Raw genomic sequence first — 16,123 nt, 5'->3', positions numbered from 1 at the left:
CCAGACAGGGCCCCAGGAGGCGCTGCTCTAGACCAGCTGGACACCAGGGCTCCGGCTGCCCTTGATTCTCTCAGCCTCCAGGGCCCAGAGCAGGGGCCCCGGGAGCTGCTTGTCTGGGAGCTGCCATGACAACCAGGACCCTTCCCACCCCACCCCAGTCCTCACACCTGTCTCCCTGGAGGGGTGAGGGAGGGCGATCCGAACAACCAAAATTTTCTTGGCTCAGAGACACTCTCCTAGGTATCAGCACATTTACCCCAAATGACACATGGGGCAACGAGAATTATGTCCATTTATAAGTGGGGAAACTGAGCTCACAGAAGTTACCCACTGGTCAGGGGTGCGGTATACATGGCGACGTGTGAACGCTTTTGCCCGTGCTGCCTTATCAAAGGCCCTCACCCGCTAGGCGTTAGTGCTGCCGGCTGCTTGGCCTACAGGTGCGCCTCACCGCGGCTCGGTGGGGTGTAGGGGAGCCCTCTGCGGCCCTGTCTGCAGGAAGGGAAGGAGAGAGATGCCCTGAGGTTCCCTGGGACAGCCCACCGTGCCAGGGAGGAGGGTCACCCACGCTGCCCCCGTGGCCACATTCCTTCCTTCCTCGAGCATTTATTGAAAGCCTCTTTGAGACCAGGCAAGCATGGGTCCCCACCAGAACAGGGGAGGCCCTGAGGAGGTCAAAGCCAGAAGTAGCCACTGGCTGGAGAGGAGAATCAGGGCAGGCTTCATAGAGGAACTGGACCTGAGCAAAGTCTTGAAAGAGACAAAGAGGAAAGCCTTCCTCAAACCCACAGTCTCTCCACAACTCTGGGATTACCCAGGCCCCATTTTCAAGTCTCAGCCTTGAGAGGGAGAAGTGAAAAACCCCAGATGAGACTGGGACCAGCCCAGAGAGGATCCCAGTCACTCAAAGGGAGCCAGGAGCACAAGGAGGGGCCCCTGACTGGACAGGAGAAGGGCTGCCTCTTCTTCAGGGCCAGAGGGAAGCTGGTGAGGGCATGGAGCAATGGCAGGTGGGTTTGTGGCTGGGGAAGAAGGATGGGAAGAAGTCTTACCTGCTAGTTTCTCTTTCTAGGTAGGACGGGGGGCAAGCTGAGCTGCTAGAAGAAAGCTGGAGTAGGGCACTTGGAGAGCGTGGGCAAGGTTGGAAGTCAGCCTTAGAAGAATGGGGAGAGAGAGAGCCGACTGAGGACGGTGTAAGGATTGCTGAGCAGAGCTGTGACCCCTGCTGAAGCCAGGGACCCGTGCACTCTTCGTGGCAGAAGCCTGCATGCTGGGCGAGTTGTTCCAGCGGCGCTCAGCGGCGCAGATCTGGATGGGGCCAGAGGGCGGTGGAGGAGAAAGGAATGGAGACATGCAGGGGCTGGGGTGGAGAGAAGAGGGGGGGCAGGACAGTGGAGGCACTGATGCCAGGGGATCTGGCTGGGGAGGGGAGGGTGAGGCCAGGAAAGGGAATGGAAGAGGGTGCATGGACAGAGCCTGTAACCAGAGCTGGGCTATTCCACTTGAAGATTTCAGAGAGCTCAGTCCCAGGTGGGATGGGTATAAGGCCGGAAGAAGAGCTGGCTGGAATGAAGTAGGTATGAAAGTCACCTGCCTCCAGGAGGTCAAGAAGCTTTTATTCATTCATTCTTTCATCAATAAATATTTATTGAGCACAGGGCACCCGGGTGGCTCAGTAGGTTAAGCGTCTGTGCTTCAGGGATGAGTTAGGAGTTACCCAAGCAAAAGACGTGGGAAAGGCTATCCAAGGAGAGGACAGAGCGTCCTCCAAGGAGTGACCAGCATAACGTGTTGCGGAACCACTGGTCATTTGGTGAGGCCACAGGACAAAGCAAGGAGTGGGGAGAGGTGAGGTAGGAGGAGCAGGATCCCCGAGGACCTTGTAGGCCTGGCATGAGGGACACTTTGAAGGGATTTTAGCAAAGGAGCAGCAGGATCAGATTTGCATTTTAGAAAGATCTCTCAGGCTGCAGTGTGGATAATTGATTGGAGCTGAGTGAGGAAGCAGACAGAGACTCGTTCAAGGCCGCAGGGCAGCAGGGTGGCAAGAAGAGGGCACAGTCAAGAAATATTTAGGATTCCAAATCAGCCGGACCCGATGCCTTTATTGGTTGGGGGCAGGAGGGAGAGAAGGTTCAAGGATGCTTCCCAGGTGCTCCCAGCTGAGCTGGAGAAAACAGGAAGAGTGCATGGGGGGTGGGGGGGCACAGAGAGAGATGAGGATGTCATTTTGAGACAGGTCGCATTTGAGGAGCCTGAAGACAACCAGGGCATATCCACTGAGCAGGAAGTTATGGCCAGGGGTGAGGTCAGGGCCCCCCGGATGTGATGAAGAGTGAAGACTTACTTCAACAGCTCCACAGATTCTTCTTAGGGAGGAGATCCCTTTGTTTGGGAAAATAGCTTGATATGCTGCCAGGGTTAAAAGGGCAGAGCCTAGGGCCTGGCTGACCTTAGGGCCCGCATTGTCACAAAAATGGCTCAGCCGCCCTGTGTGAGACTTGAGAGTAATTGTTCAGGCCCCTGAGAAGGAGGAGAGCAGGGCATGGAGGGGAGAGGGTTGAGAGGGAGGGGGCGGGCAAGGGAGACAGGACGGGGCAAGGACAAGGCAGTGGAAATTCCCAGCTCGCAGGGGAAATTCTCCACTGCTGTGTGTGTCATCTGATCAGCTGTGGAATAAGCCCCTCCTCCCTCTGTCGCCCCTGCACCCACACAGACCCAGGTCCTTAGAAAATTTGACTCTGTTCACATCTGCTTTCTGTGAATAGGGATTTAGGTGGGAATGGAGGAAAGAGCTTCATTTCACATCTGGGTTTATGGGGCATCGAATAGTGTGAGCCCATTTGGAGGCAGAGCCTGCAGGCAGAGGGGGCCAGGGGAACAGGAGCCTCTGGGAGTGCATGGGACCCTCGGAAGCAGGCCTTGGACTTGGGGATCTGAGGAGCTTGCTGCATCTAAGCTGGAATCCCATGCCCACCATTACTCCTGCACCTGCTACGCTCAGGCTGGGCCTCTGCCTGCAGCAGCGTTAGGTCTGTCGGGCTTGGGAACCTGCAGGTTCCAGCTCGGCGCCTAGGGGCTGCCCCACTCCCCCAGCTGTGAGGGGAGCTCCGGGCGGGCGGAGCAAGCAGGGGAGCACCAGTCCTCATACGGACCTCACGCCTCCCACCGCCCCCCCTAGACGCACACAAGCCCGTCAGCCTGCTCCTGCCAGTCTGACCAGCAGGCCCCTGGGTCAGCAGCGAAGGAGAGGAGCAGGCCAGAGACAAGAGACCCCCAGAGACAGCCGAGATCAGAGGCCAGAGAAGCAGAGGTCCCAGGAGAAGTAGAGGCAGCCGCCAAGGCAGCTGGGCCCGGACCCAGGGCAGCCCGGCGGGTGATGCAGGGCCAGGATGCTGGCCTGCCCGTTGTGGAGAGCTACCAGCAGGGCGCTGTTCGCCGAGTTCCTGGCCACGGGGCCGTATGTGTTCTTCGGCGTGGGCTCAGCCCTGCCCTGGCCCTCGGAGCTTCCCACCGTGCTGCAGATCGCCATCACCTTCAACCTGGCCACAGCTGTGGCTGCGCAGATCACCTGGAAGACCAGCGGGGGCCACATCAACCCCGCCGTGACTCTCGCCTTCCTCGTGGGCTCCCAAATCTCCCTGCCCCGTGCTGTGGCCTATGTGGCTGCCCACCTGGCCGGGGCCGCTGTGGGGGCTGCTCTGCTTTATGGGGTCATCCCAGGAGACATCCGAGAGACCCTCGGGGTTAACATGGTAGGTGCAGGGAGGGGCACCTGGCAGGACCAGGAAAAGGATGCCCACCCGGGTGGTAAGGGTGGACGGCCAGGCCTGAGGAGAGGGGACAGGGAGGAAATAACTCAGCCCCGTGTTCCTTGCCTGCTCTGGGCTGCGCCCTGGGACCCAGGGGAACCAGACCGTGGCCTTAGCGCAGGCAGAGCGGGAATGGGGTTACGGTACAAGGTGGCACAAGGGCAGGAGTCAGGAAAGGACCGGGCATTGAAGGGTCAGGATAGCCAGGGATACCTGGGGCTGCGGGTAGTGGCAGGGGACCCGGCATGCTCTTCTTCTCTTCTGGTCCACCCCGTGTGCCCTGCTCTTCTGGGTCCCCATGTTCCTCCTTCCCCAGCACCCTGAGGCCTGTCTCACTCCCCCAGATTCCCCTAATCATCTACCCTTCCACCTACATCCCCCCCCCTCCGTCTCCTCCTTCCCCTCCTACCCACGGTCTCCTCCCAGTCTGCCCGAAAACCTGCACCCCCTGCTCCGAGCCTTCCCTTCCCCAACAGAACTGAGCCCTTCGCCAACTACTGGCTGCAGCCCCCCGGGGGGCTAGGAGGGCGGCCACTCCCTTCCGCAGGGAGCAGGTGTCCAGGGCTGACCCGAACTGCACTGTACAGCTCTCCCCGCTCCATCTCCCTGGGGCCTGGAACCGGGGTGGTGAGGCGTCACCTCCTTTCGGTGAGGAAATGAGGCCCGAGCGGGTCACCACCCACTGGCAGAGCCGCGTCACCTCCAGCATAGCCTCTGCACCCAGGTCCGGAGCAGCGTCTCGACGGGCCGGGCTGTGGCAGTGGAGCTGGTTCTCACCCTGCAGCTGGTGCTCTGTGTTTTCGTTTCCACCAGTAGCCGGCTGCCAGGCATCGGGCTCCCCGGCCACCGTGATGGGGATCTCTCTGGCACTGGGCCACCTCATTGGGGTAAGAGGCCAAGGGAACACCGTGTACATGCACAAATTGGTCCCTCCCTGAGGAGGCTGCAGGGACCCCGAAGGCCAGGAAGGGTCCCTCCCTGAGCCCCTCATGCGTTGGGTGGAGGCTGTGTTCCCACAGTCCAGGTCTGGGATACGGTGCCACAGTGGCCAAGGCTGGGACCAAGGCTCTAAGCCAGGGCAGAGGGGGCTGTCCCCTCCCGGGCCTGCCCTAAGCCTCCTCACACCCTGAACCTGCACTCTCCCCCTCAGGTCTACTTCACAGGCTGCTCCATGAACCCGGCCCGCTCCTTTGGCCCCGCCATCATCGTTGGGAAGTTCGAGGTCCACTGGGTGAGAGCCTCTGCTGGCCGCTGTGAGGTGGGGAGGGGCTGGGCAGGGGCCCTTAGGGACAGTGACCTTCACCAGCGGGGGGTCCACAGGGACTTGGGGAGACAGGTCCCCCTACCACGGACCATCTTGACCCCCAGGCGAGGTTTCCCTAAGCTCAGAAGATGAAGGCGAGTATCCTGGCTTGTACTTCCTTTCTTTCCAGCTTCAATAGCCAAGGGGACCCAGTAGACTGTCGATAAATGGGCCAGGGCAGGAGATGCAGCCTCAGCCAGGCCTCAAGTCCTGGCTGTTTCCTTATTCACTTCCTCCAGCTGGACCAGTTTCCAAACTTGGATAAAGAAAAAGACAAACAGAAATAGACACACACACACACCAGCCGAAGCAGGAACAGCACTTAGCCAGGGCTCCTGGTTGGAACAGGGGAGGCGAGAGGAGGGAAACAGGAGGGGTGAGGAGACTGGGCCTGCCCTGTGCAAGGCAAGGTCACCTCACCTGCAGAGACTTGGCAGGCAGGATGCCTGCTTCTCCATTTTGTCATCGTGTAGACAGCTCGAGGGGTCCTGGGAGACCAAGTTAATACTAGGGAACCAGGCGAGGGTCCCAAAGCTACCCTATGATCCTGATAACTCATGCCCACTCCTCTCTGCCCCCTCAGATCTTCTGGGTGGGACCCCTGACAGGAGCTGTCCTGGCTTCGCTCATCTACAACTTTATCCTGTTCCCTGACACCAAGACCATGGCCCAGCGACTGGCCATCCTCATGGGAACTGAAGAAATGGAGAAAGTGGCAGAAGAGGAGCCCAAGAAGAGAGAATACCAGTCCAGTTCAGGGGATACTAAAACGGGGAACATGTGTCAGATGGTATAGAACTTGGCCCTCACTTTTGGGCTTCTGAGAGGAGCCCTTTAGGTGGGTAGCTTGCCTTGTACAACCAGACTTCAGGTTTTATAGGGGGTGGGGCCGGGGTGGGGGGATGAGGGCAGGAAGGATGGGGATGCTAGGCCTCTTGTCCTAACAGGGTGGGCAGGGAATGCCAATCCCTATCCCTGGCGTTATATTTCTAGACAGAAAGAATCTGGGGAGCAAATCTGTTCAGTTTCCTCCTCCTACATCTCTTAATGGGACAGAGCAGAAGGAGGCAGGGAAATTCATGATTGCCCTCCCCTTCTCTCGTCCATCTGGATCCTAGTGGGCATCCTGAGCCTCTGGATCGCCTTGCCTTGGGTACTGGAGCCCAGACAGCCACTCAGCTTAGACACTAAGGACTATAGAGACCTTGGGGAACCCCAATGTCTTACCCATCCTTGAGGGGAAAACCAGAATTCCCAGAAGAATTGGATCCTGGGACATTCTCTGAGCTCCTCATAGGGCTATCTCTGCTCCTGGGTATGGTTTGGGGGCTACAGACCAGCCCTAAGCGTGGGTGCTTCCTGAGGACAAAGACTGTCCTTCTGATCGATCTTCATTCCTCACGCCTCTAAATGCTCAGGAGAGGACCCTGCCCTTGGGAAGAGCTGACACAGAGAGGAGCCTTTTCTAGGGCTGGCAGAGGGCCAGGATAGACACAAGGGAGGTTTGGGCCAAACAGGCCTTTCCCAGGGTAGGCTCTCCCCAGATGTTTGCCCACCTTCCACCCCACAGCCCCATTCATGGAAACAATCCTGAGAGGGGTAAGTCCCTATCCCAGCCACCTGTCCCTGATCTGGGCCACAAGCTGTCTCCAGCCTCATTCTCAATTCTGCCAGGATCCTCAAAAAGCTACTGAATGAGCCCCAAGGATGGTAAGAACTCAGGAATGACCCAAGAAACCAAGATTTGCAGTTCAGTGCCTCTGAAGGACTATTAGTCTCAGTTGGTTTGTTAATATTTACAAGCTGCTATAAATATACTCTCCCCATGACTTGGGGCCCTATCTGGATCTCAGCTTCCCCAGCTATAAAATGGGCACAGCCCTCCCCCAGGGCCTGCTGTGAAAACAAACAAGAGACTGGAAAATGTTTTCGGAAGTTAAAATGCTAGAAAAACAAACCCAATAAATGATGATTATTGTCACTGTTACTGTAATTATCGGGTTTGAATACAATTGCTGTTGGTAATGGGAGGGAGGAGGGGAGAAGGGAGAGGGGGATGATTGAGAGGGAGGGAAAACAGAGTAGGCTTTTCTCCTTTCATCTGTTTCACTTACTTGCACTGCCTCCTTCTCTCCTGGATCTACTGACCCAGGAGCTCTGTGTGTGTGGAGAGGGTTGAGGAGGGCCACTGGAAAAAAGAGACAAGCCAATAAAAGTCAGTTCTTCTCATCTCTATGGTGCCCATCACCATGGTACCCTGAGATACAGCAACCAAATCCATAAAAAAGATAGGTCCTTTTCCATGATGTCTCCAATGGCACTGGGGATGGGAGGGGCTCCCAAAGTCTTTCAAGGGTAGGGTGACAGAGCCCAGCCGGTGACCAGAGCGAGAGCTGAGTCCCCAAGTGCTCGTGGCCACAGTGGCCGTGTTTAGGATTCTGTGATATTGTCAGTGTGGACTACTATTCACATCTGTCCAAGCCGGGCCCCACTCATCCATCTTCACAATCTCTCCGAGCCCAGGGCTTCTTGTGCCCTTTTATGAGCAGGCACAGCTGGGTGTGTGTGGGGGTGGGGGGGAGGTGGGGAGGGATGTGATTGACTTGCTAAAGGTCACCGAGCTCAGTACCACAGCCCCCTAAGGTCTCCTCAGCTCCCAGCTTAGAATTTTCCAAAACAGAGCTCCGGGGGGCTTATACAAGTTATATAGCCAGAAGAAGGCAGGAAGGAAGGAGGGAGGCAAGAACTAGAAGGTTGAGGGGCGCCTGGGTGGCTCAGTTGGTTAAGCGACTGCCTTCGGCTCAGGTCATGATCCTGGAGTCCCGGGATCGAGTCCCGCATTGGGCTCCCTGCTCGGCAAGGAGTCTGCTTCTCCCTCTGACCCTCCCCCCTCATGTGCTCTCTCTCAAATAAATAAATAAAATCTTTAAAAAAAAAAAAAAAAAAACTAGAAGGTTGACAAGGGCAGGGGGTGGAGCTCCTGCAGTAGGGCTCTGAAGCTCCTAGACAAATTATCTCTGCATCCCCAGAGCTGAGCACACACTGGGTGCTCAATAAAAGTTTGATGAATGAATGACTGAGGCTAGGTGACTGGGGAGGGAGGGGAGGAGGGGATCGATCACGAGAATTCAGGAGTTACAACTTCAGATGCGCCAGGATGAGAGCAGCTGAGACACCTATGCTCGCAGGGAGGGGTAGCTGGGACCAGGGTGCACAGCACCCCGGAGCCCTCAGCCCCTACTCCAGAGCTGATTGTGGAACCCCTGTCTCCAGGCCCAAAGGGTGAGGGTGACTGCTCAGAGAGAGAGTTGGGGGCTGTTTTCATGATGAGTTCTTTAAAGCTGCGCTCTGTCAGAATAGACTAGAGCAAGGGGGAGACAAGCTTCATGAAAAGTGAGGAAATAGGTTAGAATCTGAAGAGCGTCCAAAGTTAGACAAAGGAATGAGTAACCAAAGGTTAGCTTCTCCTTCTCTGGAGTCCTTTAATAGGACAGCCAGCCGTCTGTTTGGATGGCCCTTGGGGAGCCAAATTCACAGGTTCCAGCCTGCGACAGCAGGGCTTCATAGCCCCAGCCCCTGGGCCTGGGTGGAGGGGGCGGTGGGAGCATGGGGAGGACTGAGACCCAACCAGGCCGACCCTTGGTGTGTGCTCCCTTCCTCCCGGTTGTCAGGGGAAGTTTTTAATTAATGGTGTGTAATCTGATCTGGCCCTTCTCCCCGCTGAGCACTGCCTTCAATCAGCAAAGCCATCTGCAATTGCAATTCATAATTCTCCTGAAAGGGAGGGGGGGGTGCCTTGGTGATTAATACAATTAGCCTTTTATGTTGATGATTGTCTTAGCAGGAACAGATGATGTGAGCCCAGAGCCTAGGCTGCAGCGTCCCCACTGGCTGGCAGGAAGCCCCTCTCCACCTCCCACCCCCACTGCTACCTCTGGCTGGAAAGAGGACACACTGGGACCACACTGTGGGGGGGGGCGGGGGGGGGTGTTGCAGGGAGCCCACGAAGGGGCCAGGCTCTGGGACACATCTGGGCTGCTCAGACTGAGGGCAGAGGAGGAGAAGACAATGATCCAGAGACTTTCACTTTCCGAAGAAAATCACTTTGACTTAAAGGATTCTATACACCATATTAAAAAAAAAAAGAAGACTACATAAAGGTATAATAGGGGTTGAAAGGGTTGAAAAAGTTTAAATACAGGCTCAGGCAGTTATAGCTGTGTGAACTTAAGCAAGTTACTTAAGAATCCTGAGCCTCACTTTCTTCATCTGGAAAATGGGATCTAATTCAATAAGGGGGCTGGAACCACATGGGATGTACGTGGTTAGCAAGGCACCTGACACAGATCTCAGTCGGTGGTACGGTTGTCACCAACATTGTGGCAGACTGCCGTTCCCTCTGCTGCTGGCTCAGCTGCTTCCCCACAGTTCCTAACGCAGCCCAGCAGGCCAGGCAGCTATTACTAAAGAAGGACCCACTCCCTCCCCATTCCCCAGCCTTAGTTAGCTTAAGCAAAGTTGAGTGTGTGTGAGTGTGTTGGGGGAGGAGGATCCCAGAGGAAAGAGTCAAGAATCACACCGAAAGGGCATCTGGCTGGCTCAGTTGGAAGAGTATGCCACTCTTGATCTCGGTGTTGTGAGTTAGAGCCCCACGTAGGCTGTAGAGATTACTAAGAGTAAATAAATTTTTAAAAAAAGAAAAAACGAATCAAACCCAAGAAAGAAAGAAAGGTCTCCCCAGAACAGAGAGGTGGAGCACTGGAGTGATTGTGGCAAGTGTTGGTTTGCTGGAAGATCCAGGGAATGAGAGTAAGGAGCCCGGGTGGGTATAAAGGGGTAAAAAGACGCAGGACTTTGAGCATCTGGATTTCATATGAAAGCTAAGAAAACAAAAGGGAAGCAGCCATCAGAGCTGAGGGTTTAAGAGGTAGCACAAATCAAAGTCTGGGATCTCTGATCTATAATAAGGTCAAATGATCTGGAACAAGCTGACAGGGGACTTGATGGAAGAGTACACTGGGTCAGGAGAGGGTATCGCCTCAGTCCCTCCCAGCCCACAGCACTGCACTCCCGCACCCGGAGCAGCGCAGGAAGAGAGCTGCTTATCAGCAGGGACGCTGACCTAGTGCTAATGGCAGGCCCGGCAATGTTAGGGGGGAAAGACAGGGAGCGAAGAAGGGAGGGGAGAAGTTAAGGGCTAATCAAGAAGCATCCATCCGGCTGAACAGTGGCCACTCAGGGCAGCTGGGGCAGGGGGTCTGCACCTCTTGGGGAGGGGCGGTGGCAGTCAGCCAAAGCTGGAGGGGAGGTGCGGTTAGGGAAGGGGGTTTAGGAGACTGTGGAGTCTGACAGCACTAATTAGTAGGCTGCAGTGAATGGGCAGAAAAGAAAGAAATGCAAACTGTTTCGAGCTCTGGTTAAGTCAGCGAAAGAGGCAGTTACTGCCAAAACTGGGGGTGGAGGATGCCACTGAGGGCGGCAGGGACCAACAACCCCCCCGCCCCCCGGCCGCTCCGCGGAAGGATGGAACAAGGCCCAGCCAGGCCAGGGCCCAGCGTGAGATCAGAGGAGAGGCCGGGACGGTCGTCGGCGTCCAGTTATGCGGCCCCGGGCTGGAGGTGCCTCTCCGTCCGGAGTATGCTTCCCGGGCCTCTCTAGCTGCCCTGTGCATCCTGAGACCCTGCCTAATGTCATCACCTCTGAGGCTGGTAAGCCTCCAGCCCCTCCCTCCTGAGCTCCCCCAGCACTCTGCACACACCTCCATCCTGGCACTGAACACACTACTTCACAGTTATTTGAACACCTCTCTCTACCGCAACAGGAAGACGATTCTTAAACAAAATTAGATTTTTAGTCTACTTCTCATCTCAGGGCAACGTTTCCCTAACTTGACTCTCTGTCCTTTCTTTGTTGGTCCCCAAACCATGGCCTTCCAGTTTCACGGGAGGAAAGACCTCTAATATTCTGGATTTGGTGAGCAAATTGGACTTGCAATAAACACTCCCAGCTCCCTGCTCAAGCGGACCTCTAACCTCCTGTGTTGAAGCACCCCGGTGTTTTGGTGCTATACTCACTTCACAACTCCATCGGGGAGGACTAGGATTTTGGTCATAGACTCACTGATCCACAGGAGCTTTTTTCCTACCCTTCCCCGACTTGAGGGTCACATCTAATGGCTCTAGGGGTCATGACTGGACAGATTTTGATCCTATCATACATATTGCCTGCCTCTTGGTGCCAGAGTTCTGGGGCTGAGCCCTTCTTTTCCCCATCCTGTGGCTTCCCTCAGACACAAGGAATTCCCTGTTTTAAAGCTCTTGGACCACAGCTAAGAAGGAGGTTCCCTGACCTCCACATCTGGTCTAGCCAACAGCCTGTCTCCTGCAAACAGCTAACACTTCCAACCCAAATAACATCGATAATAAGATGCTTGACTATTCTATGAGTCACTAAAGAAGAAAAAACACTACATTGTTTTTGTAAGATGCCATTGATTCTCAGATATCCCAATTCTCAGAAATATTAAAACATATTTTAAGTGCATCTTACAACCAAGGAAATGATCATTTCTCCTTCAGATCTTGGCTCTTTATTATTATTATTACTTTTTAAGATTTATTAGAGAGAGAGAGTGCACTTGCAGGCACTCGAGTGGAGGGAGGGGCAGAGGGGGAAGGAAGGGGAGAGGGAAGAATCTCAAGCAGACTGTGCCAAGCACAGAGCCCAACGCAGGCCTCTATCCCGCAACCCTGAGATCATAACCTGAGCTGAAACCAAGAGTCGGACACTTAACCGACTGAGCCACCCAGGCGCCCCAGATCTTGGCTCTTTAAGTCAGATTTCAAAGTGAAGGGGAAGGGCACCTGGGTGGCTCAGTTGGTTAAGTGTCTGAGTCTTGATCTTGAGTTTAAGCCCCAAATTAGGCTCCATCCTGGGTATGGAGCATACTATGAATGAATGAATGAATGAAGGGGAATGTAAGGCCAAAGTGGGGACCACACTGGAGGGTCTCAGGTCTTCTTCCTCTAAGGGGAATGGGCACCATTGCCCTCATATGCTCTCAACTCTATTGCAGGGTTTCAATACCCAGGCCGCCCAACATGGTTAACATCACTTCTCCCTCAGTGCCAGGGAGGCCAGTGAAGAAAAGCCCACTTTTTTTTAAGGAGACAAAGTAAGACACAAGCCATGCCAAGCAGTGACCACCATTTTTGAGGGGATAATCGCCTAGCACTCCAACACCATTTATCCAACCACTTCCCACCCTACCGGGTTATCTTCCCCAGAGCCTCCAGGCCAGTGCCAGGAGAAGATGCTGAGATTAGTCATTTCCTCCTAATCGGGCTAAGACAGCTCCGTTAAGCTGCTGCCTGCAGGCAGTGCCCGTAAAGCAAAGCAGCTGGAAAGCGCTTAGCCCTTTAATGGCAGCCGCTGTATCTCCACAGTGCGGCTTCTCTGCTGAGGGGATGGGCTCTGTCCATAAGCATCAGGCATTTAGCCCCAGTCAACATCTATTAACCTAGGAGGAGAGAACAGCCAGGCCTCTGGGGGGACGAGAGGTGGTTCATTTAAGCACCCCACCTGAGGCCTTGTTTTCCAATGAGGAAGAAAAATCCCAGTCCCTTCGTATGTCTTGCTCTACTAAAATCTGGACAAACTGTATCATCTTACAGGGAGGAGCAACTCCATTTTAAAAACTCACCTAAGGACAGATCCACTTGTTAGTTTTGACAACAAAAGACTTTAGGCCACTAACCACACAGACGCATTCTCCTTTGAGCTGATTTTTTTTCTTTCCTCTGAGGTCTATTCTTCTGATCCCAGGTGTGCATATGTGTGGACACAACAGACCGACTACCTCTTCTTGGAGAGCACTGGGCCCTGGGGTGGATGAGGAAGAAAGCTGAGCAGCCCTCAGAAAGCCCTGGCACAGAGCAGGCTGCTGAAGAGAGATCACTCGACGACTTCTTACTCAAAGCCAGATGGTGAACATGAGACAGGGTGAGAGCTAATGCCACTCAGGGGGAAAGCCAATAAGCTAATCCGCTGACAAGTTTCTAGAAGCAGGCTGATGGCTTTGGCTCAGAGACTCGCCTGTTCTTGGCTCTGAGCTTCAGAGCACTCAAGATGCACATGGGTGACCCGGGAACGGACTCCCACCAGGAGGAACCTCAAACACTCACACCAGCTCATCCACCTCCTTCCACACAGAAAGCAGCCCTGGGTCACCAACCAAGCCCAGGGCTCCCACTCTACAAGACAATAAGCCCAACCATTAAGACATTTCATTCTCCTGTCCCAAATGCTTTTCCCAGCAGTCTGGGCCTCCCTGCTCCTTCTGGGTCATCTGTAAATAAGCACATCCGCATACAGCCTTGAGTGGAATAATTTATGTACCTAATAATATATCAACAGACCCCACAATGCTGATCCAAAATAGCAAGCACCATAGCTGAACTCCAGTAGGAGCTGTAATCCCCAGGTTCTTATCCCTGCTAAACTATAGATTAGTTTGTGGGAATTTAAGCCAAATCACCCCTCTGAATTTGTCAACTGGGATAAGATTACCTGCCCACCCTACATGGATGTGGTGACATCAGGTAAGATGATGAATGAAAGCACTTGGTATACTGTCAATCACCATATTACATTTCCTAGAGACTTTATGAGGAATCGGTTAATTCCATCTTCACTGAAGACCAGAGAAGATATTAACTGGCAGTGCTTTATTAGAAATCTAAATATCCATTTATATGTGTCTGAGCCTAGCACACAGATGGTGTCCAACTGTGTGAGATGTGAGAGCAATCTGTATCGAAACAATGCAACTAAATGAAGCTGGCAAGAGTTATAGAGGGAGAAGGTAGACAAAAGGAAAATTCCTGCTCCCAACTCCGAGTCCCTGAAAAGTGGCCTCCTTTCCCATCCCACACAACTGCGGAGGACATGGCTCCCACACACTACAAGGTTATTCCTAGTGACGTCAAACTGCCTTCTGCTTGACTTCGTGAATAGAAACCATCAACAAATACAGACTCTGAGAACCAGAGTCTGATAAATTATACAAGTTAAGAACCCTGGCCCTGGCCTGGGGCCTTCACTTATTTACAAAACAGACCAACTCCAGGGAGCAGATTTTTTTAAAAATCACTAAATTCCTAGGTTAAGTGACCATTCTCCAAATCCTGTTTATACGAAAAGCACAATGACTAACATGCCCCAACTCTGCATGCTTAAAAGCTTTTTGCACCAGTGGCCGAAACCCGAGTCACGATCAAGACTATCATCGAAGCACATGGATCGAGACCCTACTATATGAACTGTGCCTCCCTTGCTTCTCAGACCTGGACTCTGTAACAGCCCCTTCCTTGTGCCTTGTGGAGCCTCAGAAAAGGTGACGCATGAGTAAGCAAACCACTGCTCAAAATCCCAGACTCACCATGGTGGGTCTCCCAAATGTTTTTCCACCGGGAAATCACATCCCAGGAAATCACACAGTGTATCACGTACTGTATGTATATGCTTATGTGTCTGTTTGAAGCTTGAGGTGGGCAGGGGGGCCCTGCCGTTAACAAAACCAACCCAGCAAGGCCGATGGGTTTGCTCCCTGCACTCAGCACTCCTGGTCACTTTGTGCTGCCCATTAATTTAAGCAGGAATTTAAGAATTCAAGATCCCTTTCAATGTCACAGGTGTAGTTCATAGCCAAAAATGGCCATTTTTGTCATGGTAAATCACTTGAACACTCTATAGTCCTCTGATGGAAACTCAGATGCTTTCTATTTCTGCAATGAATTCACGTTCTTAAGGAGAGAGAAATCATTAGACACCCAGTAATAAATGCAAATTGTTGCTGCTGAATCAAACCATGTAATGCTTGCCCAGTTAAAGAAACATCAAACTTAGGAGTCTTACCTAGACTGAGGGAGAACGGACTTAAAAATTTAGATTCTGGTTATTTAGCAAGTGAGAGAGTAAAGTTAAACTGCATTAAAGGTGGGGTAAGAGGCAGCATCAGAAAGGGTTAGTGGCAGGAGCTACTCCTGCTACTCCAAAGCACTGGACCCTTTCCTTAGATCTCACATCAAGGAAATACAATTTAATTAAGAAAGCCCTCGAAATTCAAGCTGTTCCACATGAAGTACTATTAAAGAAGTTGAAGGTGGGTACATATTTCCCTTTGCTAATATCAGAATTATTTTCATGGCTGAGGTCTCCTGGCCTAGCCCGAAACTGAGCAACTGGCAGCCAACATTTGACACACAGGACCATTTCCTTTTTCATTAATGGGCCATCAGTTCCTGCATAGGGTAGTCTTGCCTTCACTAACATTATACAATCCATTTACTTCCTCCACATTAGTGACTTAAAATGCACCTTGGGGAGATACTACAGAACAGCAAATATGGAACCAGGCCAACGCAGGCTTGCACAGACGTAAGGAAAAAGTCGGCATCTAGGACAAAGTTAAAAAATAAAATAAAACTTAACAGTCGTGTGTGTGTGTGTGTGTGTGTGTAAAGGGGGGTAAGAGGAGAAGGGACCCGTCCTCTTTCAATTTGCTGAGGCAAAATCTCCCTGCTGAGAGCTGCCACCTCCCGGGAATAAAGCCAGTAGGTTGCCTCCTCTCCACGGTTACATATTAAGCCTGCAACTGTTTACACTCAATCTCAGATACATTCTGTTCACCAGCTTCAGAGTTCCAAGTGCAGGTGCCCTCAGTTAATCATCCCAGCTCACTCCAGAGGCACTTCCAGCAGTGAAGGATGTTCCAGGCAGTCAGCCAGCCAGAGTTGTCTTTTTTTTTTTTTTTTAAACTGCACCATTCTGGTCCCTGAAGACTTGTTTAAAAAGTTTGGTTTTTGTTTAAAGTAGTTTCTTCAAATGAGAGGGTAACAGTCAAAGGACAAATCTAGGACTTCAATTTGGACAATGAAAGAGACTGAATGAGAAACGAAGAAACAAACTCCTGGTGGGGCCACACTGGGGGATGGGAGAGAATGAAAAT

General features: G+C 53.0%; 1 protein-coding gene across 1 annotated transcript; it reads left to right on the top strand.

Moving 5' to 3' along the window:
- Positions 1-3,392: 3,392 nt before the first annotated feature.
- On the top strand, positions 3,393-5,911 carry AQP6 (aquaporin 6). The gene is given in 5 exon segments (XM_021704849.1): positions 3,393-3,755; positions 4,537-4,634; positions 4,636-4,699; positions 4,963-5,043; positions 5,699-5,911. Coding segments are annotated over 5 exon segments (819 nt in total).
- Positions 5,912-16,123: the final 10,212 nt, after the last annotated feature.

The sequence above is a fragment of the Neomonachus schauinslandi genome, chromosome 5 (genome assembly GCF_002201575.2).
Source record: "Neomonachus schauinslandi chromosome 5, ASM220157v2, whole genome shotgun sequence".
NCBI lineage: Eukaryota > Metazoa > Chordata > Mammalia > Carnivora > Phocidae > Neomonachus > Neomonachus schauinslandi.
This window is presented reverse-complemented; position numbering and strand designations above follow the sequence as displayed.